At 45.2% G+C, this 22,246-nt stretch overlaps 2 protein-coding genes across 2 annotated transcripts; one reads left to right on the forward strand and one right to left on the reverse strand.

The window, feature by feature from the left end:
* Positions 1-6,817: 6,817 nt before the first annotated feature.
* On the reverse strand, positions 6,818-10,698 carry pctp (phosphatidylcholine transfer protein). Its single transcript, XM_037477399.2, has 6 exons — positions 10,525-10,698; positions 9,652-9,766; positions 9,252-9,331; positions 8,988-9,159; positions 8,833-8,900; positions 6,818-7,789 (listed from the first exon to the last, which is right to left on the reverse strand). The coding sequence occupies exons 1-6, from the start codon at positions 10,651-10,653 to the stop codon at positions 7,715-7,717; spliced, it is 639 nt and encodes a 212-aa protein (XP_037333296.1). The 5' UTR covers positions 10,654-10,698; the 3' UTR covers positions 6,818-7,714.
* Positions 10,699-11,429: 731 nt separating this feature from the next.
* Positions 11,430-14,745, forward strand: tmem100a (transmembrane protein 100a). The gene is made up of 2 exons (XM_037477511.2): positions 11,430-11,932; positions 13,124-14,745. The coding sequence occupies exon 2, from the start codon at positions 13,203-13,205 to the stop codon at positions 13,599-13,601; it is 399 nt and encodes a 132-aa protein (XP_037333408.1). The 5' UTR covers positions 11,430-11,932; positions 13,124-13,202; the 3' UTR covers positions 13,602-14,745.
* The last annotated feature ends 7,501 nt before the right edge of the window (positions 14,746-22,246 follow it).

Genomic DNA, 22,246 nt, shown 5'->3' on the forward strand with positions numbered 1-22,246 from the left:
TTCCATGAATGTAACATTTGAAAAAGTTGGCAACTTCTGTTTAAAAAAGAGCTTTGTTGGTGGGATCAAATCCATATGTGTCAAGGTCTGGTAGAGAAATGACTAATATTCTGTGCTAATATCATGAGATGAAGGAGCAGGTTTTGATCTTCAACACCAAAACCACAGAAAGCACCGAGAAAAGAGACAAACTCAAGCGTAGCAAAGCTTTATGTTATTACATCATAAACATGTGTATTATTACATAATGTAAAGCGTGAGATTTGAGAAGCTAAACTTGAAAAGGGGGGGCTGGGGAATGAATGAAATCCATCCCCAGCGATCCGATGAAGCTGAATTAGAATATCTGATATGCTGTGTGAAAGGCCTCCACTCTGAGAACCAGTCCGCCATGAGACGTCTCATTTGAGGAGTTTGTGTATTTTGGGTTTAATGGTCAGAAATACCTCCCCCTTCAGCCCCCCCCCACCCCCCCAACATCCATCTCGGACCAGCGCAGCGTTTTTTGTTTTTTGTTTACAAGGGAATACACTGTGGAGGTTTATAGAAGAGCACTTTAGTTCACAGACGGGTTTACTGCTGGCTCCGTGCGCTCGGCGTGAAACAACAAACATTTCTCTTAAAGCGGTTTCACTGGCCAACAGAGAGTGAGTGTGTGTGTGTGTGGGGGGGGGGGGGGACTAAATCTATCTACAACACACTTCTCTTCTTCTGTGGTGCCCCCACACACAATGCCATTCTGGGTGGATAATGACGGAGTAAGGACGCAGCAACAAACCCCCCCCCACAAGAGGCATTTGAAGAAAATAGACATAGACATTGAATAAAATATTGGAACATTTGCTAAATGTCTGGCTGGTGAAAGTACTTCATTACTTGTATCTAAAAATAATGAGTCCGTATCTAATCATAATACAGACTGTCATAATGAATTTTTATCGTAATGATGAGAGCTTAATATCTAGTTATAATCAAACAAGGTCTTATTATATGAAAAAAAAAGACTGAGTATCTCAAAATGATGAGAAACCTTCTGAATATGAGCAAACCCACTGAGCCAATCAGAGCTCTTTAGGCTGGACGGTAGCGGTGATGTCATCAGCCTGTGCCGGGAACATCACGACCACCAGGATGGTTTGGTCGACTCAACACGTTTGATAAACTTCATCCTCGGTCATAGTGCTGACTACCACGCTGCACACAGTGAAAACAGCACGTTTTGAATCCAGGACGTGGATTCGTTCGGTTTAAACGGCACGGAGGGATTAAAGAGCTGATTGCACCCTTAAGATTGTTTCACTTGTCCACAAGCGAGGAGGTACATCATCAGAATCACGTGAGAGACGCTGTAATCCCTAAAATGGTCAATTATGATCTGCTGCAAAGGGATTTGAGGGCTTCAGTGCAGACAAAGTAAAAGCAGGCTGCTCGGTAACGCGACACCCCTTTACTGCAGGTCTAGTATTCCTCTGCGGCTTCTTCAGGGGTATTAGTGTGCTTTAGTCCAATCAAAATAATCACCCAAGGCAGATCTGGGCTCCAAGAAAAGCACTTCCACGGTGCCAGGGCAAATCATGCTATTTATCATTCCTCGGTAAACATGTCTCTGCATTACATGCATTTTTAACCCACACCCTTATTTTCTGGCTGCTTTACACCTTCTGCCGCATAAACAAGACATTTAGCATATCAGCGCATGCACTCCAGTTTTATGTACGTGGTTAAGAGAAAAAATAATCATCGGCTGGCAGGAAAACGACTTAATTCGAGGTGTGGGATCCCAGAGGTTGTGATGAATCAGCTCGGGAGCAAATCGGCAAGTAGACCATCGGCGAGGGGTTAAGAAAGACGCGTTGTCCCCCGCCGTGTTCCTCTTGGAACTTTGGTCTGTCACCGGAGAAGCCGAGAGAGACAGAGAGACAGAGAGACAGAGACAGAGACAGAGACAGAGAGACAAAGCCCAGATCCTCCCGCTCACGCTGCCTTTGTTTCAAGCCGCTTGGCCGACTGCGGGTCTGGCTTCGCTGATTGCAGTGATAGACACGGAGGAATCTGGCGCTGGCTGCCAGAAACCACAGAAGAAGAAAAAAGAAAAAGAAAAAGGAGAGGACCCTCAGTCTCCCGGGGAGGAGGAGGAGGAGGGGGGGGGGGGGGGGGGGGGGTAAACGCCGGCGGTCCCCTTCCTCGGCGTGCGGGAGGAGCTGCGACTCGGTGGAATGCCGAGTAGCAAACACAATTATCTCTAATGAACGTGAACCTGTGCAGCCTGCAGACGAATCAGCAAGGTTTAGACTTCTCCTCTGAAATGCGTTCCCTGCAGGAACCAAAAGGCGCCTGTCCTGGCACCTGGTTTTAACATCACCGCCTTGGTTATCCACACAACTAATTCACTAATGTCCAACTTCCTCCTTGTGTCTTTGGTGAGGAGGAGGAAAAGGAACGATGGGGAGATGCCCGTCTCCTCTCTGAGGAGCAGCTCAGTCGGTGAAAGGCAGAGAAGCACGTTTCTCCTTGTTTAATGATTGGCGTTTATCAAAATAACAACAAAGACCTCGAAATATATATTGGACGTCACAGCAATAATACAAGCTTGTGTAAAAACTGATGTTTATATTTATGTTTATGTTTATGTTTATGTTTATGTTTATATTTCATATTTAAGGGGAAAATGGAGTAAATTACGCCGGTGACCTTCTTCAGTCCCTAAGCACTCACACGGGCAGCGTGTGGTGGTCTGCATGGAAAAGTGCGTTTTAGTGACTGGTGAAGCCTCTAAAGATGAATGCGATGCAAACATCACAACACTATGGACCGGTGTCCATAACTTGGAAATAGTTTGTTTCCAGTGAAATCTAGTAAAGAAAAGTTATGTTTCTCCGATCATCAAAAAGGGCACAGAAGCAAACTCACATTCTACTTTATATAATGTTTCCATGACTAGGGAGGCAACACTTGGTCATGTTTATTTATCCTGTCATTTAAATTCCCAAATCACGGAAAATATCTAACTTAAGACTCTATTTTTATTAACGTATTCCTTCATATCAGGACTAAATCTCAATCAGTTGTGTGTGACACCATGAAATAGTGTAAGAGGGTCATACAGCATCTTATGTCTTTGTCTCAAAATAAATCTTAATGGGAAAAAAACGCCTTTTCAAATCCCCAAAACCTTTTTTTTTTCTTTTTTTAACTAGAAACCAGTTTGTTTGAAGCACACTGCTGGTTTAATAGTGCGGGCAAAAACCATATTCATTCATTCATTAGGGAAACAGCTATGCCAAACAAAGCTTATTGCTTGAGATTGTAACTGTTGTACTTACTGCTGAGGTCAGGACATCAGGGGAAATAACAGGATCCTCCTCCACTCTGTGATGAGAGAAGAGAGGAGAAGCGTTACCTCCTATTAACCCCCCTCTCTTTATATGAGTCGGCATGCATAATGCAGCAGAAGGCCCATTCAGGGTCAAGGAGTCCCTCGAGTGCACCAATATCTCCAATGGTAATCTTTCTAAAATCACTTGAAGAAAAAACACGTTTGAAAAACAGTCTTCCAAATGGAGACCATTACTTTGTTACCTCTGGCAGACAGAGAGGCACCTGGGAAATCTGAGCCGACGTTAAGGAGGCGGGGGGGGGGGGCAGCAGAGAAACTATATCACTTTCTTAAGCTAATTAGCGCTGTATATTACCAATCAAACAAACCTCGCAGTGAAGCACGGCGCGCCGCCAACGAACATATTTGTCTTCCATTTGGGAAAAGAGCGGAATATTATTCACGAGACATTCCAGGGGATGAAGTGTTGCATCGAGGAGCGGACTCGGAGTCTGATTTGTGTCTCCGTGACCACTGTTATTCCCAAACAAACCAACCAGAGCTGTGTTGAAACTCCATCAGATCCAATCAGTCCGTTTTCACTGATAACTAATTGTCGGCTGACTGTTTCAGAAAAAGGAGATTATTACAATTTATTTCATCTAATCTTGGTACAAGCTTTATATAACCGTTTACTTGGATGGATTGTTCACGTAATGCTATTATTCTACTTTTCCACCATATTACTGACTGGAAAGAAAGTGCTTACAGGGCTTCATCCTGGATGGGGCTTTAGATGATACCAGGACAGGACGTTCTATCATTTGGGGCATTCTTTTTTTAAATTATCACACTGATGTAATAGCTTGTCTTTTTAGAGTCAAATCTTTTGAAATAATTCCTGTCGTAACATGCTCTTTGCGTGCTCTCAAAAGGAGAAAAGGATCATTTATATGTATGAACTTCTGTGATCTTTTTCTACTATGGACGGAAAGAACAAAAAATAAATAGCATATTGTCAAGTCTGTAAAATTCTACTTCAAGACCGTCTTAATAACTTGATGCATTGTTCTTACTCCCCACATTAAATAAATAAAATGTGGAAGCTGTCGCTTGTTCACTTCACTCACTAACCGACCTCCACCAGCAGGGGGGGTGAAAACATCACACATCCCAGCCGGCAGCAGGTTAAAGTTTGCTGCAACTGTAGCCTCACTCCGTCAATAACGCTTATTTGTCTTTATTTGTATGTAAAAACGGATATAAATGTCATAGAAAAAACCTTAATCTAACGCTGCCCCAAAACACTGAGCTGTTCACACATATTAAACCCAATACGTGCATCATAATATACCTTTAAATATTAATTAGACGACACCACTTCATCCACAGGGGACGCCAACATCATCGCAAAATGAAAAGAGGTTAAAGCTGATTTAATTTTGCATGTGCAATTTAAGACATGGGCTTGTGTTCATCAGCATCATATCATCTTCATATCCTATATTGATTATATTTAACACGTCCATTCACATGAGAATAAAAGTGCTTCTTCATCTCTATGAATTTCAGCTTCCATTTCATTTTTTTTTTCAAACATCCGCTCTATAAAAGTTTGTTCCTAATAAGTTTCTCTGTTCATTTAGTTGATTTGATTTGTCTTCTTTAAACCAAAGGACAGTAGATGTAAGTGGTGATCTTAACAGGATACCCAGACAATCCTGTCCATGTTCATCTGTCACAAAGATTTACTACTTTCTCTCCATTTCAAAGCACAATATTTAGATTTTAAATAGAACCACAGGAAGCCAGGATCCATTGACTCCATTAAGTGAGACAGACAGATAATAGCAAACCGCTGAGAAACCAGCAGCAGAGTGACCTCATAGGAAACCGTGACCGCACTCTTCCCTCAGGAAACATCTGGGCCAACACTTCAGCTTCACATCTGCCCAGCAGGGAGTAGAAACGGGGCCAAGGGTGAGAGGGCGTTATCGCAGCCGGGTTTTCACTTTTAACTGCGTGGCAGAGGAGCGATTATAGGGGCAGCGAGGAAATGACCCCCCCCATTCATTGTTTCCACTGAGAGATCCTGCGAGGCAGCAACAAGTGGGCTGGTGCTGTATAACCAGCAGGACCTCTTAATGGTCTTTTATGTGTATTAAACATAGGGGGGGGGGTGTCTGTGGTTCATCTTTAAAGCCGCCGGAGGGAGCCTTAAGGGAACTTTTTATTCTGATAAGCGAGGCCGACATTCAAGCTAATTAATGCATCCTCACACAAAGGTTAGGATTTAACTTATGTTACAGACACACTACCTGGGTTTAGAAAAGAGTCCCCTAACGTTATAACTGGGTTCAAAGTGATCATAGCACGGTCATGGCAGTATTTTGCATGTTATTTACCTTGAAAAACAGTCTTCAGTTCATTTTAAACCCTGCGGGGATTTTTGAAAGCGTGTAAAGCATTTATATTCCATAAGGAAAACTATTTTCTTCTGTAACAATACAAGATTAGCACAAGCTGCGGCTAACATACCGCAGCATTACAAATTCTACTAAAGCTAGAGAGATATAACACACGTATTCAAACATAATGGGTCATGTAAAGGATAAATGAATACCTGTTAAAACAGTGGCTGTGTAACCGGTTAAGCCTAGTAACGTTAATTAAAGCTAACGTTAGCTCACTTCAAGTTAACGTTAGTTATATGGAAGGCTAACAGCATTAGCTGCCTGTAGTTTTGAACCAGCCTGCCCCTTCAGCCCTCACTAGAAAGAGTATTAATCTCTAAACTGTGTCAATACTTCTGTCTCCAACAGCCACCAGCATACAGAGGAGCTACACTAGCTAGCACACGTTAGATAGCGTGCTAACGTTTAAACCAGCTAGCTAATGTCCTAGAAACTCACACATAAATATAAAAAAAATCACTCTTAAAATGGACGTTGACCTCGACTCCATCCATTCAAATACTGTAACTAAACATAATCTTGTCTACTTTTGGGTATTACCTGCAGCACCTCCACCTGATCTTGATTTTTGTCCGTTAAACCGCATAGAGGGGCGGGGCTTAGAATGCGCATGCGCACCGAAGCAAGGGCACCAGTTAATAACGAGGCCAATCAGTGGCTAGTGGGTAAATAATTGGAATGATAATAGGTTTATATTATATATTTCCCGTTTCTCGAACATGTAGTGTAGTTTACGGCAGTTATATTAAAGGGAATTATAAAAAAAGGTATTTTTGGTATGTTCATTATAATAGTACATGTTTATTATTGGTATTATTCTAAATGGACATGATAAAAATCAGGGAATTGACAGGGTTTGTGTACTCCTCAAAGACACCAGACTGCTTCGACAAAAATGGGATTTTGACGTGCAAAACTCTGTAGTGTGGTACTGTCCCCTTGATCGGTTCATTGGCTTGTGTGTAATTGAGTGGCTTTGGTGTTTACATGTTAAGGTCAAAATAACCAATGTCACACATATATTCCGTGTAAAATGAAAGTTTATTATTTTCAGTAACACAGGAATATTACACAGTAATATTTTTTTTTATCACAACTAAGTAAACCACATTCTCCTGAATCAACATTTATAGCCTGAATCAATATAGTACATTCTCAGATAAACTGCACCATTTTCACCCATAATAAATCAGCATAGAGTATCATAAAGCGATCTTTGCAAAATGAACGCATGAGAATTGATCATAAGAAATTCATCGGGCAACATTCCTCTCCAAGTACAGATTTGTCATGTTCACTTAATTCAAACTAACTAATTCATTGTGTGAATTGAAATGCACAGTGAGGAAGATTCCAGTGATCGAAACATACAGTAGCACACATGAAAGTCTATGACATCACTCAATGATATGAAAGCCCTGAGAGGCAAGTGAGGAAAAAATAATGTGGACAATGATGTTTGATGTAAACACTTTTCTCTGCTCGGTTAATTTGAAACCGACAACATTTATTTAAATTGATTTACTTTCTTCTCTTTAATGTGTGGAAATTGGTATAAGTATATACATTTATTTTGTCAGGTCTCAGTGTTTGTTGTAGCACTCAGAGAAGACAATTTCAATCAGACTTAGAAAATAGAACCCCAGTTGTTTTTTTTAAAACTAATCATTGTTGTGACGTAATAATATATGAATTGATTTGTATTTTAAAAATAAAAGGCTCAAGACAAAAAGAGACGCTAGCATTGATTGATACGGTACAATGAAACCGAATTGCTTCCGCACCAGCCTGGTGTCCCGTCATGCACGTCATGCCTGAGTCAACGGCGTGCTACAAGGACAAAGTAGCAGCCTGCTCCATGCCCCCCCCCCCAGGTACCCCTCCCTCTACGGAGGGGAGGAGCGAGCTCACACAGCACGGAGGGTTACTTCTTCTCGCAGTAGCTGCTGTATTTGCTGCAGGCCTTCTGCATCTCTGTCAAGAAACCTGGAACGCCGGTCTGTTAAAGACAAAACACACACATTTCTGTCACACAAAACATGCACCGCAACACCACCCAGCACCGCCACTGGGTCGGTGTTGATGACATTAAATTAGGTCGCGATTGGACCCCTGGCGTTCAGGAGAATTAGTTTATTTTGATTTTTAAGGAGGTTTGGGAGGCGGAGCTTAGTGGTTTGATTTGCTTTTTTTGTAGAGCAGAGGGAACGCTTTGAAAATCACGTTATTTGGACCTGAGGTTCCAGGGGTCAAAGTTTAAATCAACTCTGGGGGGCGCTATAGAGCCATTAATTCATTCACCTCATCCACCAACACATCTGCTTTCAATAACGCCGTGAAAGCTCTCCAAGGCCCCGCAGTGAAGCCGCTCTCCTCCTCAGCGGGTCGACCGCACGCAAGCGGTTTCTCCTCGACTTCCACAAGTGGAGGCAAAGTTTATTTTGGCGGTTGGTGCACTTTAAATCTACGTTATGTCTTTCAAGTGTCTCGCTGTCACTTTAAGGCTCAGTGGGGTTTTCCTTTATTAAGCCTGAACATCTGTCACGCTGTCTCTTTGACTTCCTCACGCGTTTAAATCCAACGCCTGTTTTACAAAAGCTTTTTAACCAAATATCTGCTTGTTGCGTTGTCTTAAGTTATCACGCCCGGCGTTTTGCTCATCGACCATAAGTCATGAGTGACAGGCTCGTATTCAAAGGACGGTCAGAAGCCAAGATTTGCTCATTTGTTAAATCTCTCCTCGCCCCGTCTAGCATCTCCATGGTAGCGAGGAAAGGAATCAAGGAGGCACAAAAGCCTCACGTATGCGTACACAACAATGTTACTGTTACAGACGAATTCAAAACGGATCTTGGACCCGGCCTCCTGAAACCACACTTCACCGATCATGTGACCATCCGCAAGCGCTCAGCGCGCCCCGGCGCCCCTTAAGCTCCTAAACGGGGCCGTCCGGCTCTGAAGCTGCGAAGGTTTTACCATTGCGCAATGTTTGGGATTTTACTGCAGGGAAGAATGAATGTGCAGAAAGAAACATGCGCTCACCCCCGCGGCCCAGTTCACCAGCCAGGAGGGGATGCTGCCCCCGGGGTTATCGAAGTAATTCATGAAAACTGTGAAAGGGAACGGTTCACATGTTGTTAGAAATCATCACACAATCCCCGAGCCAAGGCCAACGAGCTCTCTGGCGGCGCCGTTACTTTTCGTGCCGGAGCCCCCGTCGCTCTCCATGGCGACGCTCTGCTTGTAGTCCTTCACGCGCAGCACGCCGCTCACCTCGGCGCACGGAACCTCGGGCGCGCTGCGGGCCAGGATCACGCTGATCCTCCTGCCGTCCACGTCCAGGTCTCTGCGCTCCCTCACGTACACGTACTGAGGTTTGCGGCTGTTAGGGAAGACGCTCTCTGATGGCGGGGTGGGGGGGGGGGGGGGCGTGCGTGTTTGAGCGTGCATGTGAAGGATACGTCTCTGTTGGACAGAGGAAACGGGTATTTGACCACCCAGTAGATCGCACTCTGTCCGCTGAAGTCCTTCTCGTAGAGTTCTGGGTGGAGCGGGAGAAGAGGCAGCTTCGTGAACATCTGGATGCAGTCACGTGCACATGAACGGGCCGTGTGGTGGTTTGCCTCTTGGAGGAAAGAATAACTAAAGATTGACGTTAAAGCACCGTGGCGACTACAGAGGAACTCTGCTGGCATCAAACACGGCAAGGCGCGTCCCACTAATGAAAACACGAGTGACTCAAACTGTTCTTCAGCTTCTAGCAACCACAACAACTAGGGAGGATGCAGAATTAGACGTGTTAATGCAAAGTAAATGTATGCATGGTCAATGAATCACCGTTTGTTTGTTGTTTTTTTTTACCTTTCACATATTTATCCCAATGTTTCCGATAGGCCAAGTCCATGTAGACATCTGCACACAGCTGTGTGCTGGTGGCGATCACGCCGAAGACTTTGTACTCATAAAGTTGAGATCCCTGAAAAACATTAACAATAAAGTTCTCTCTGTACCAAAAGCAGACTGCCTGCCAAACCCACAGCACGCGAGTGAAGGTCACAAATGTCGGTGTAAGGTTGTCTTGATTTCCCTTTTGCAATGGACAGTGTATTAATCCTCAATAACCATTCTATATACCTACGATATTACCTTGGTGATGCCACAGCACGTTTACAAAGGCATTCTTTCTTTCTTTTTCCCTTGGGGTGGGAGGGGTGGGGGGCGGGGGGGATGTTACTTATTCTCATTAACTAGAATACAACCCAAAGGCACTGTTGGAATTGCGATCATTCCCGCTGTGGTTTTAGGTTACTGCGTTACGTCACTTTGACGTCTTTGGTTTTGTATCTGGAGTCTGCCGAGATGAAGGATGGGTCTTTGTGATTTAATAGATGTACTGTATCCGGTTCCGCCGTGTTTACCGATGCACCGGAGAGCAGTGGACAATGGATCGATAGATTTGCGGTGTGAGTTCGGTGGAGCCGGTGGAGCCGGTGGAGCCGGTCCGACAGCCCGCTCTCACCTCCTTTTTCCGGGTGTTTTCCGCGGGTTGACGGTGATTTATTGCGGCCAATACACACCTCACAGATAAAAACCGCACAAACTCACGATACGTTTGTGAAAGAAAAACACAGGAAATTCTCGGTTCTCCTACCGACGCTACCGGCTGTGTCCCCCCCCCCCCCCGCACGGAGCCTCCCCGCAGGAACAGCGGCTCTTTCTGCCGTGTTTTTGTACCTTGTCGAAGAGCCGGTAGATGGTGACCCCCATCGTCTCCACGAAGAGCTCCCACCCCCCCTCCAGCTGCGGCTCATCCAGCTCCCCCCACGCGCTCTGGAACTCCACATCTGTAAACCGCGACGACATGACGGCCGATGTGCCTGCTGCCGCGAGACAACCGCGCTTCCGGTATCTGCTTTCACAATAAAAGACCACTTTGCAGATCACGTGTTATCCTACATAGTGGTCGACTATATATATTTCTATATTCCTAACATGTTATTATTGTATTATAGTAAATATGAGGTCTACACAATTTATTACATATTATGTTATTTATTATTATACATTTCTAAACTTTTATTCTATTCGTATAGATTAGAGTTAAAAAGAGTCTTATTATTTACTTCTGTTACCGTCTATACTTTCCTCTGATCATTGACACGGCTAAATTTCAAGTCGTATCTTACCTTAACTCATCTCAAATGTTGTAATAGCCAACGTGTTGATCACACTTTGAGTCAGATTTACACAACTGGAAGCCTTCTAGTGATTCTTTGCTTGGTACAACATCACTGTTTGATTTCCAAGTGGAGAAACACGCCATTTGAACACATGCCAGATCACATTTGTGTCCATAATCAGTGTTATGCAACGGAAACAAAAACTCTCAACAGAGGTGGGAGAACAAACATAGTGTGAATGTATTTACACATGGAACTGGTGTGTGTCTTTGAGTATTGTGTGTTATTGTTATTGTATAGTGTCTCACATGCTGGGAAAGGTCACCGTGGAAATCCAGCTATGAAACAAAATGCTCCGCCTTATATATATGATGTATATATATATATAGTTGGTTAAAATTAAAGGGTGAACTAAAAATGCATAGCAAAGCATAACATGGAAAGTACAATAAAGTTAAGTAATATAATATAGTATTATAGTATTTATTATGATACAAAATAATTTGAATGAGCTCAAGTGTCAGAGCCAATCAATCTTTACAGTAACGGAAATTAACTGATTTTAATTTCAGAATAAATTCTGCCACTGAACCTAGGGTAATTAAGTTAAATGCCAGCGGAACTTATTCTGAAAAGCATCACCGGATGTGATATCCCCCTTTATTGCTGTGAACGCGCACCAGTCATCGATACTTTAAATAGTTGCTCTCGATGGGGATGGACACAGAGGAGCGACCCCCCCGCGGAAGAAGAAGGAGAAGAAGAAGCAGAGAAGAAGTGGTTTCTTGTCCGAGTCCAACGAAGAAGAAAAAAACAGCCACTTTCTACTGAGACCGTTTGAGTTTGAGGAGAGTTCCGCTGCAGCAGAGGAGGCTTCAGGGGGCTTCAGGGGGCTTCAGGAGGCTTCAGGAGGCTTCAGGGGGCTTTGGAGGAGGACTTTGGTCATGCACAACGGCTGTGAGGTAACTAAGCTTTGCTCTTTCTGCACGGATCTTCAAGCAGATCCACCTCTCTGCACTGAAGGAACAATGATTTCCCCCCAGGTGGATAACCGGCCTTATGGTGCGGCAGATTATAGGATTATTCAAAGTAAAAACTAAACGTGCCACACGCACACTTTTCTTAAAATGAAGTGAAATGATCTGAAGAAATAATCTCCTTTTGAAATCAACTAACTTCACAACTTTTTTTAGCCCACCGACTCTTTTTTACCAAGAGTCACATTCTCCAAAGTGAATGGAATTTACTTTATTTGTTTGTAGAGCAAAGATTTGGGAAAATTAAAAAATATAAAGCTTTCATTCTTCAGAATAGTGGCTGCAGGATGTTTACAGAGGTCTAAATGATGCCGTAACCCGTAAAGAAGATGTACTCACAAACTACTCAATTCATCAAATTTGATTTATTCAGGAAAGATAACTAATCATTCAACCGTTATCTATTTTTACTGTCAGGAAATTAAAAACCCACAATATTTTCCCAGCCAGGTTGCTAAGACCCGCACATCGTAAACATTTACTGTTAAACTACAGTTAAACTACAGAAACACACTGAGTTCATTGCACTGGTAACTACTGTGGAATTGTAATAATCCTTTAATGCCAGTAATTAACTGTAAATTGATAGTAACATACTTGTATAAGTGTATATAATATATAACTCCCCCCCCCCCCCCCCCCCGGTAGGGCCTGCCCCTCCATCTTTCTGGAGCATGTTGGAAAAGTGCAACTGACACCGTGCTCCCCATTTATTGTCACTCAGAGTTGGACGCGAGTCCTGGGGGGTGGTGAAGGCAGAGTGGGGGGGGGGGGGGGGGGGATTGCTCCTCGCATTTCACAGAGCAGTTTGTAATGTCATATCCTGCGCTCTCCAGGGAATGTCTCAGCTCGTGCGAGGCCGAGCTGTCCTGCGTCATTCAGACCCCCCCCCCCCCCCCCCCCCCTCCTCCCGGGCCGGGCCGGGCCGGGTCAGTTGGCGGCTGGGATTGTGCAAGGAGATCATTTTAAAGCACCGGTGCAGACGGGGGGCGGGGGGCGAAATTCTGAAACATGGTGTTGGATTCTGACAAATAGAGAAAGGGGGAGTCTCTGTGTGTCCAGTGTTGAGCAACAGGTTTGATTCCAGCTCACGGGAGGTTTCTTCTCTCGCCGTAGGCCGGGAGCTCCTAGCCAAAGGACGGCCGGCAACCAGGGCGTCGACGAGGGAACCCCCCCGAGGCTCTGCGTTCCTGCCATGCCAGAAGAGGCGGACGGCGCCATGAGAACCCCCGCGGCGCCAGAAAAGGCCAACAGCGGCGAGCGCCCCGCCGGGGCCACGGCGGTGAACGTCCCCCTGGTCAACGAAATTCAGCTGACCGCCGCCACCGGCGGGGCGGAGCTGTCCTGCTACCGATGCACCGTCCCCTTCGGCGTGGTGGTCCTCATCGCCGGCGTGGTGGTCACCGCCGTGGCCTACAGCTTCAACTCGCACGGGTCCACCATCTCGTACTTTGGCCTGGTGCTGCTCTCCGCCGGCCTGGTGCTCCTGGCGTCCAGCGTGGTCTGCTGGAAGCTGAGGCTGGAGAGGAGGAAGGAGAGGCGGCGGGAGAGCCAGACCGCCCTGGTCGCCAACCAGAGGAGTATTTTCACCTGAACGCGGCAGTTCGGACACATGGACCACGGGGGGGGGGGTTCTTGAATGGTTTTAGCAGAACCAGCTGCGGACAGATGCTGACTGGCATGTGTTGTTTTCCAAGTTGTAAAAGAAAAAAAGAAAGAAAGAAACTGACGGCAGACTCCAGAGGCCCAGATGCTTTGAACACTTTGTGAGGGATTTATTTATCCAACAGACGGCGAGCATCTGGCGAGCTGGGAACGCAGCCAGAGGGAATGTATCACAATTAAGATGAATTACTGCAGTTCGAAGTGATGTAGAGGAAGTCTCCCATTAATCTGCCGTTGGATGTGGCGGCTTTGATTGTAATGGGAGGGATTGTGGTCTGTAAGGCCCAGGAGAGCAGAGGGAAACCGAAGAAATCCAGGGACAATGATTCACGCCACACTTACCACTCTTCATCGTGGACATGTGTGTTTTGTGAAGCTTCATCTCACAGGAGTTAATAGGAATGTTAAGTACGGTACTCGATGAGGATTGTCTTTAAAACATGCCATTATATTCAGTGCAGCATATCAGAAGGCACACGAGGTCCAAGGGAGTATTTGACCTCAATTATATATTCTGTCGAGGCACTTTGATTATCATTATCGGCATATTCAGTATTAAACTATGCTATTAATTCATTAAGTAAAGTGATTCATCCCGAATTTTACAAGCTAGTCGGCAAAGAAAAATGAGGAGTGTCGTGTTGGATCCGTTGAATGATGACCATTCTAAACCAAAATGATGTTTCATAACAGCCTCGGCCAACATCTGGAGAAACGTCCAACGCAACAAAGTAACTTGTGTCAATAAATAACAGCTGCAACAATGTAACGTAGCACATCATTTAATAACAGTACTTTTCTTACTAGAAGTCTGCTAAAGAAGCGTTGGTTTTACACGAGACGCAAACTTCTGTCTCCTTGGTGAAAGTCTTGTGTTTGTCGGGTCCGTACAGCCCCCCTCCTCCCACCAGCTGTGGTCATCAGTGATGATCACTTATTGTACTTGTTGTACCCCCATACTGTAAAGAAATATGTAATGTAGCATATGTTTTTCTTTAATGTTATCATTTGCATGTATTATCTGTTACCGGGAAGTCATCAGGTTTAATAAACTGATATATACACAAACATCATATGAACCTGATCAATACTTGATTGATGGTGCGGATATCAATATTCACAACCTCATGGAGTAGTTCATTGATTGATTGATACAGTTCAAACGTACATGGAGTAATGAGCGGATGTTATTCTATGCTAGCTGTTTCCCCCTCCTTCCAGTGTTCGTGCTAAGCTAAGCTATCTACGTCCTACCTGCAAACTGAGATTATTTTTGCCAAAAACCTTTCCTTTGAAAAGAAAAGAGCATTTAAGGCTTGATCTGACCGGTTTTTAAAAATGTCATTGGCATGATTTGGACAAATGGTGACAATATTTATTTTCACCAGGATGGAAATGTTACATTATGAATATTGGCCATCATAACCATGGATACTGATGTTGAAACAGCAAATCTGGCTCTTGATGGGTTGGTGTCATGTTTAGGGCGAGGTAGGTTTTTGGAGGAGGGTCGAGTAATTATTTCAACACGCAGCTCTCTGCTTCCAGCACTGAAGTGAAGGAAATGTTTATTTCTCTCATGACGTTTATTGAGCGAGTCACACAGACACGCAAGTCAGTATTTGAAATAATCAAACTAAATGCGTATGGATAACAGTCATGCTGTGATACATTTCTGTTGAAGCTTTCAATCTTCATCTTCATCGCAACAACTGCTAAAGTCCCACACTTCAGTCATGTGATAACTAAAACCAATTTGATCCATTTTCAACTCAATGCTCACAGCAAACCCAGACCCAGAGACATTAGTATGTTATTTTTTGCATAGTTAACAGTTGGCCCTTTAGTGCTTAGTAAACATTTTAAATGATGGTGGTAAAAGGAAGTGGAACTCTCCTGTTTGACCCTGCAAGCTTTAAAATAGCCTGCACCTGGAAGTGTATTAATAGGCAGCGTTCGCGTTGCCATGCGACCCCGTGACACCAAACACTACAACCCGACGGGTTCCTCCGACACAGCGGCCGCTGCGGGCCCGGTACCGCACAGGGGGGGAGGGGGGGATCGGGCCGGATGAACCCACGCACAGGGCCCACGACGCGTGGCCTGCAGCCCGCCTGTCGGCTTGGAGAGACCCGATACGAGGTTCGACAGGTGCTCTGCGGCAGCCTCGTTGCGCACTGCTGGCTCCTCGTGCGTGGACCGCGTGCGTCACTTTTTTGTGCCTCGGCGTGGTTGTCATTCCGCCCCGGGCCGCGGGGTCGGTTTATCAATAAACAGGAACCTAAGTCCATGAAGTGGGATTAGTTACCACACGACCGAGAAGTAGTACCCTGCTGCAACTGCAATGTAAAAACTTGGGTCGAATGAAAATCTGAATTTGCCTTACTTTTGCTGTATCAAAAGTATAATAGCTGGAAAAATGTTGTGTGCAGATTTGTGGCTTTGCAAATTAGATTTAAAGGGCAAATGGGAACGAGCAAATAAATAGATTAAATCAGGCTACATAGGAAAAGGAGGAGGAACAACTAGTAAAATAAAATGTAAGTGGATGAAAGGAAGGGAATGAATCATAGAAGGGGAGAAAGACTGAAGGAAAGGACTAGTGAGCGGTTGACAAATGGAAGAAAGGAAAGAAAGAAAGCAGAGAAAATAAAGGTTTTAGGAAACCTGGGGAAAATGGAAAGAAATGAAGGTTGTAAATGGAAAGTGGCCAGAAAGACGGAAGCTAATAAACAAATCCAGAATGGAGAGGAGACAGAAACATAAACAAAGGAGGGAAAAGAGGAACAAAATGGAAAAATAAGTAGTGATGAAAATACAATAAAAAGGGATCAAGCTGAAATTCCAGCCTGCAACACAACCGCCCCCCCCCCCCCGTGGTCCCAATCCAACCCAATTGAACATAACGAGCTCAGCGGTACCGGGGATCCGGGTCCAGTTCGGTTCAAAGCCTCTGTGGGAGTCAGAAGGACGGCAGATCCAAACTTAAACCACGGGAGGGTTTTAATTCCAGGGATTCGCATGAAAAGTTTCAGTCTGCTGGAGCAACAACACAAGTTTGGTTTTGTCGTATTTTCCTCTTTCTTCACGCGGCTCGTTGTGCAGAAGATTCCTTGAGCTTTAAAGTGCAGCTCACTGATCCTAAAACGCTTCATGTGGGTTAATAATTTATTGTTGTACACTATATGATAATTCTGATAAGATTTAAGTGTAATTTTAGCATTTTGCTGTAATTTGTTACAATGGTGCTTTGAGCTAATTGCCTACATCAGCTTGCTAAATTACTTACAATAATAACGCTACCTGACTGGTGTTTATTTGACATTATGTATCCTGAGGGGATTGGAAATGTGTTTAAATATTCACTCGAAAATGTTCTGGTGGTGTCGAAGGAAATTTTCACATGTTGACCAAAGTCTAAAGGATTCAAACTCTGAGGACCATGAACAAAATGTCAAGGCAACCCATTCAGTAGAGATATTTCCTCTGAAAAGATTCACCATGACAGTCTGAACCAAACAGGGCGGACGGACCTCACCATCCCTTCAGTCAAGGTCAATGTCAGAAGATCTTGAGTGAGAACACATGTGGGGTGTGGATCCGACCATGAACCTCAGCTTCCCACTGGAAGGAAGGTGGACATAGAGGTGAGTTGTGTGAAACGTGTGTGTGCGCGTGTGTGTGTGTATTGAAAACACTTCTCAGTCTCACCCATCAGCTAGCGAGCGTCTGTTAGAAGCGTTTTTGACGCCCAACCAAAATTGATTGCCACTCACGTGAGAGTGCAGAAGCTCTCCTCGCTCGCCGGCGGTGTTTGACGGCGTGACATCGGCGGTCACTAACTGCACGAAACGCTCTCTGCGGTTCTTTCATGTGCTGCCAGGGGTTCTTGGAGCTTCTGGGTAGTTGGCGGGCCACCCGTCCCAGAGGTGCCGCCGGCTCGGTTCGCCCTCATTCCACAGCTCAGTGAAAAGAAAGCTCTTCCTGAACGGTTCCTCCCATTTTAACAGTAATTCCCACTTCAACAGGACATTGGATTCATCTCCAATAACAAAAGAAAACTACTTTATATGAATGTTTTACTCATTTTGATCCAAACTCACCTTTAAAACACCCTGTTGTCCAAGTAGGTTGGAATCTTTAGTTTAGTTTGTTAAAAACATTTGCTACTGGCCATAAACACAGACTTTACAAGGGAAGTGGATCTGCGTGAAGCCAAGAGGCAAGATCAGCCCTTTGGAAGTGGCCATCTTGGTTTTTGGCAAACCAACGGAGTCACGAAGAACCGATCGCTAAATAAGATATTTCTTTAGGTGAATGCAATTTTGAAAATAATTTTTCATGGAGTTTCATGTTGTATTGAAGAGGACTTGAAACTAGAGATTGACACCATAAACTGATGTTTACAATGTTTACTGAGGGAATAAATCAAGAGAAATCATCATAAATCATTTCCTCATAGACGTCTATGGGAGCAGAGGAGTCGCCCCCTGCTGGTCACTACACAGAAGTAGAGTCATTTCCTCATAGACGTCTATGGGACCCAAGGAGTCGCCCCCTGCTGGTCACTACACAGAAGTAGAGTCATTTCCTCATAGACGTCTATGGGAGCAGAGGAGTCGCCCCCTGCTGGTCACTACACAGAAGTAGAGTCATTTCCTCATAGACGTCTATGGGAGCAGAGGAGTCGCCCCCTGCTGGTCACTACACAGAAGTAGAGTCATTTCCTCATAGACGTCTATGGGAGCAGAGGAGTCGCCCCTTGCTGGTCACTACACAGAAGTAGAGTCATTTCCTCATAGACGTCTATGGGAGCAGAGGAGTCGCCCCCTGCTGGTCACTACACAGAAGTAGAGTCATTTCCTCATAGACGTCTATGGGAGCAGAGGAGTCGCCCCCTGCTGGAGAAAACCTGATACGATTTATTTCAAATCCTGACAACGCATTCCAGGCGCTGCTGAGAAGAGAAACTTTATAAATGAATGTTTCTTGTTATTTGAGCTAAAGCTCTGTGCTTCTTTCAGTTGGTGAACTGTCAAACGTCTCCCCCGGACACACCCCAACACATCTGTTTTCACAGATACCAATTAAACACAACAAAACCCCCACTGCTGATTTCATTCTGTGCAGGGAGGGGCTTCATGCTCGGAACCAGATGGGGGAGTTTATTTTTCCTACTTCTTCTCGAGGTCGGAGCAGATCTCTGAACACGTAAGCTGTGGGGAGAGGAACCCGGGGAGAGGTTATCGAGGTTCACGAGGGAAGCTTCTCAGCTCCATGAAGTCGCTCAGCTGTTCCGATTAAGAGAAAACCAAGAGCTGCGAAGACGACACTTCCCATGACATCATTGTCTTTGCGTGGCTTCTCATATTATATATTAGAAAGTTAACATCAATTCGTTTTCTCATTAAAATGAGATATAAATAAAAGATATTTCAATCACGACCACTTCAGACAAAAAATGGACAAATCTCATATATATATATATATATAATTATAATAATTGAGAAGCTAAAATTAAAGAGTATTTCACTTGAAATATGATGATCGATTAAGCAACTTCCACAAATCCACAAGAACACCAGTGAATAAAAGTGATAAAAACCACTGAAGCAGCTGTTGGTGTTTATTCAAGCAAAGTGAGGGGCATTTCTCTGATTAACAAACTCGGATTAGCAACAGGAAATCCCTCCATAATATCATTGATGCTGTCTTTTTTCCTCCTCTCTACGGCGGGGATTGAACACATTAGTCATGTGTGCAATTTCCCCGTGTTGTGCAACCGTTGTGCGTCACGGAGGATCTCAAAGCCAAACAAACCCGCCTGCAAAGAGACTTTCATTAGATTTGGTTTTCACATGTGGACTCAATCACACTCGAGGCATGAAGGGAGCTGACTTTCCTTTTGTTGCCGTGTGGCTTTGCGTTCTTCTTCCTCCTCGCACACACTGTAAAAAGAGGAGTCCGCCGTGGTGGCGGACTGAATGAATTAAGCGGAACTGTGACGCCCAACAGCATGATGTACAAGAGGAGTTTTCCTGTTGCCTGTAAACACACAGCAGTGACACACTTTCTGTTTGACTCCACACGGACCTTCATTCACGAAAGGAACATCATGCTGAGGCTCGATGGAGTCTTCATGCATGAGTCCAACACCAGGAGACCGTTGTTCAATCCCCTCGACGGGTCAGTGTTCATTTGTTTGTGACGTGTTAACACACAATAAAGTAGTTATTTTTAAGCTCCTGCTTCATTGTACAGTGACACATACAGTCACTGTACAGCAAAATGCCGTAAACCCCCCCGGCTGACCTCCACCCATTGCAGGTCACGGAGGTAGAACCTAGCACAACCCCCCCTTTGGGACATCTGAACCAGGGAAAGGCCTGGGCCCCCCGAGACCCCTCCCCCACGGAGACCCCCCGAGACAGCGTGTACATGTTGTGGTGCCCATAAAAGTAGTGGAAAACGCCTCTGGTTCCCCGTCAACAAGAGGACCCCCCCCCCCCCCCACACACACACACACACACACTCCAGGGTGCAACCGGCGTCACCGAGGCCCCTGCTGGGGGAGGGGTGCTGGGGCGGGGTCTCGGGGTGCTGTGGACATTCCTGGTGAACGAGCTTCTGCGATGTGAACGGGATTAAGATGTGAACCTGCAGAATTTGAAGGCCCGTTTCTTGTGTTTTTATGTTCTTTGTGTTGTCAGCTCTGTCACCACCTTTCACTTTTGCACTGACGATTATTGTCTTCGTAGAATAAAGTAAAGTCACTATAAAAACCCAGATTTACTGTAAAGCACTGTTATTTAACTCACTTAAACAGTCATTATCCATTAAGAAAAGGGGTTTAAAGATACGGGATAGATGAATATTTTGTATAATTAATACGATTATACGACTCTTAAGCGTACCGGTGTGTGTCTTCGTTGTGCGTACACACTGCGGGGGGGGTCGCAAAGGTCAGCGCACAACCCTCTGAGTGAAAACACGCGCGGCCCTCGACGGAGAGGAAGCCACCAGGTTCCCACACCCAGAAGAAGAGACGCGCTGTAACACAAACAGTGCGCCACTCAGGAAGGAAAGGGCTTCTCTTTGGGCCCTTTATCAGATTCCAAAGATCCTCGCCCCCCCCCCTCCGCCCCGGCACCCCGAGAGGTGAGCCCCCGCCCTCCTGCCTCTTCTTCTTCTGTTGCGTGTCTGAGATGAGGTCATAAGAGGAGGCTGTTTGATTTGGTCGGAGCAGATAGAAACGTTGGGGTCCCGTAAAAGGTCGTGAAACAACGGAAACGCTGGTTTTGGGTTCCAAACGTAAGCTTTATGGAGCTCGCTCTCCTGGTCGGACAACAGCACCTCCTCCCAGCGCCTCCCTCTGACCTGCAGGCCGCTCCGGGCTGAACTAGATACCCCCCCCCCCCCCCCCCCCGACATGAATGGTGGCTTGTAACCAGACACGTTCTGTTGTGTAACACAACATGTTGTCGCCATGACAGGGGGAACCGAAGTTCACATACGTTACAAGTTACATTCGTTTTGGATTTTCGATCCACTGCAGCTTCGATGTCACATAAAGGCCTCTGGATTCAAAGAAACCAGATACATATTTATTTATGCAGGAATATTATTGTTACAATTTATCATGAATAATAGAAGAAGAATCTTGTGTTATGGAATATTGTGTGTATTTTATTCCTGGCTAAGCAGGACGCTGTAGTATTGAGGTACATTCTTGTTAGTGACCACCAGGGGGCAGAACTCTACTTCTCTCTTGATTTATTATCATTCTATTACGAGTTTATGGTCCCAATCCTTTCTCCAACAGAGCATGATGTTCATTGAGTAAATTATAGTCTCCAGTCATGTGATGACGGTCAAAATGCAAAATGAATTAAGATGCTCTTAAGCTCATCCAGAGCTTTTGTTTATACCTGTTTACACCAATTCGCAGACTTTGTTACATCACTAAAAGAATCACAGATGTCCCCCCCCCCGTGTGAGGTCACATCAAATCCACTTTATGGCCTGTTTCTTGACCCCCACTTGTTTTTTTTGGGGGGGGCGGTTGGTTGATGGCGCGAGATCAGAGGCGAGGTCACGGTGTGTCGGAGCGAGAGGAGGACCGCCCCAGGGTCCTCCACGCTGTGAAAACCGACAAACAACCCCCCACCCCCCGTCTCGGTCAGAACCCCAAAGTGAGCCCCCCCCCCCCTCCTTGGTTTGTCAACACGTCCTTTCCCTTCTCTCCCTGCTCTCTGGTGTCCAGGCCCCCGCCGAGGGTGCCGGACTCCCTGGCACCAGCGTCTGGCGCTGGGGAAGATCTACCTCCGAGATATGAGCAGGAGAAACCCCCCCACGAGAGGCCTGTTGCACACACACACACGCACACACACACATGGACCAACCTATTGCATCCTCTGAGCTAATCATCCCTGAGAGCAGAACAACACTGACTTCCCCAGGACCCGAACGCTGCTCTTCCTCTGACGCGCCTTCAGGGCTCTAAATCTTTTCTGTCTTCATTCAGACGTGACGTGTGACACATCACAAGAGAGTCCACAGTAAAATAATGATTAA

This window comes from Pungitius pungitius, chromosome 12 (assembly GCF_949316345.1).
Source record: "Pungitius pungitius chromosome 12, fPunPun2.1, whole genome shotgun sequence".
Lineage (NCBI taxonomy): Eukaryota > Metazoa > Chordata > Actinopteri > Perciformes > Gasterosteidae > Pungitius > Pungitius pungitius.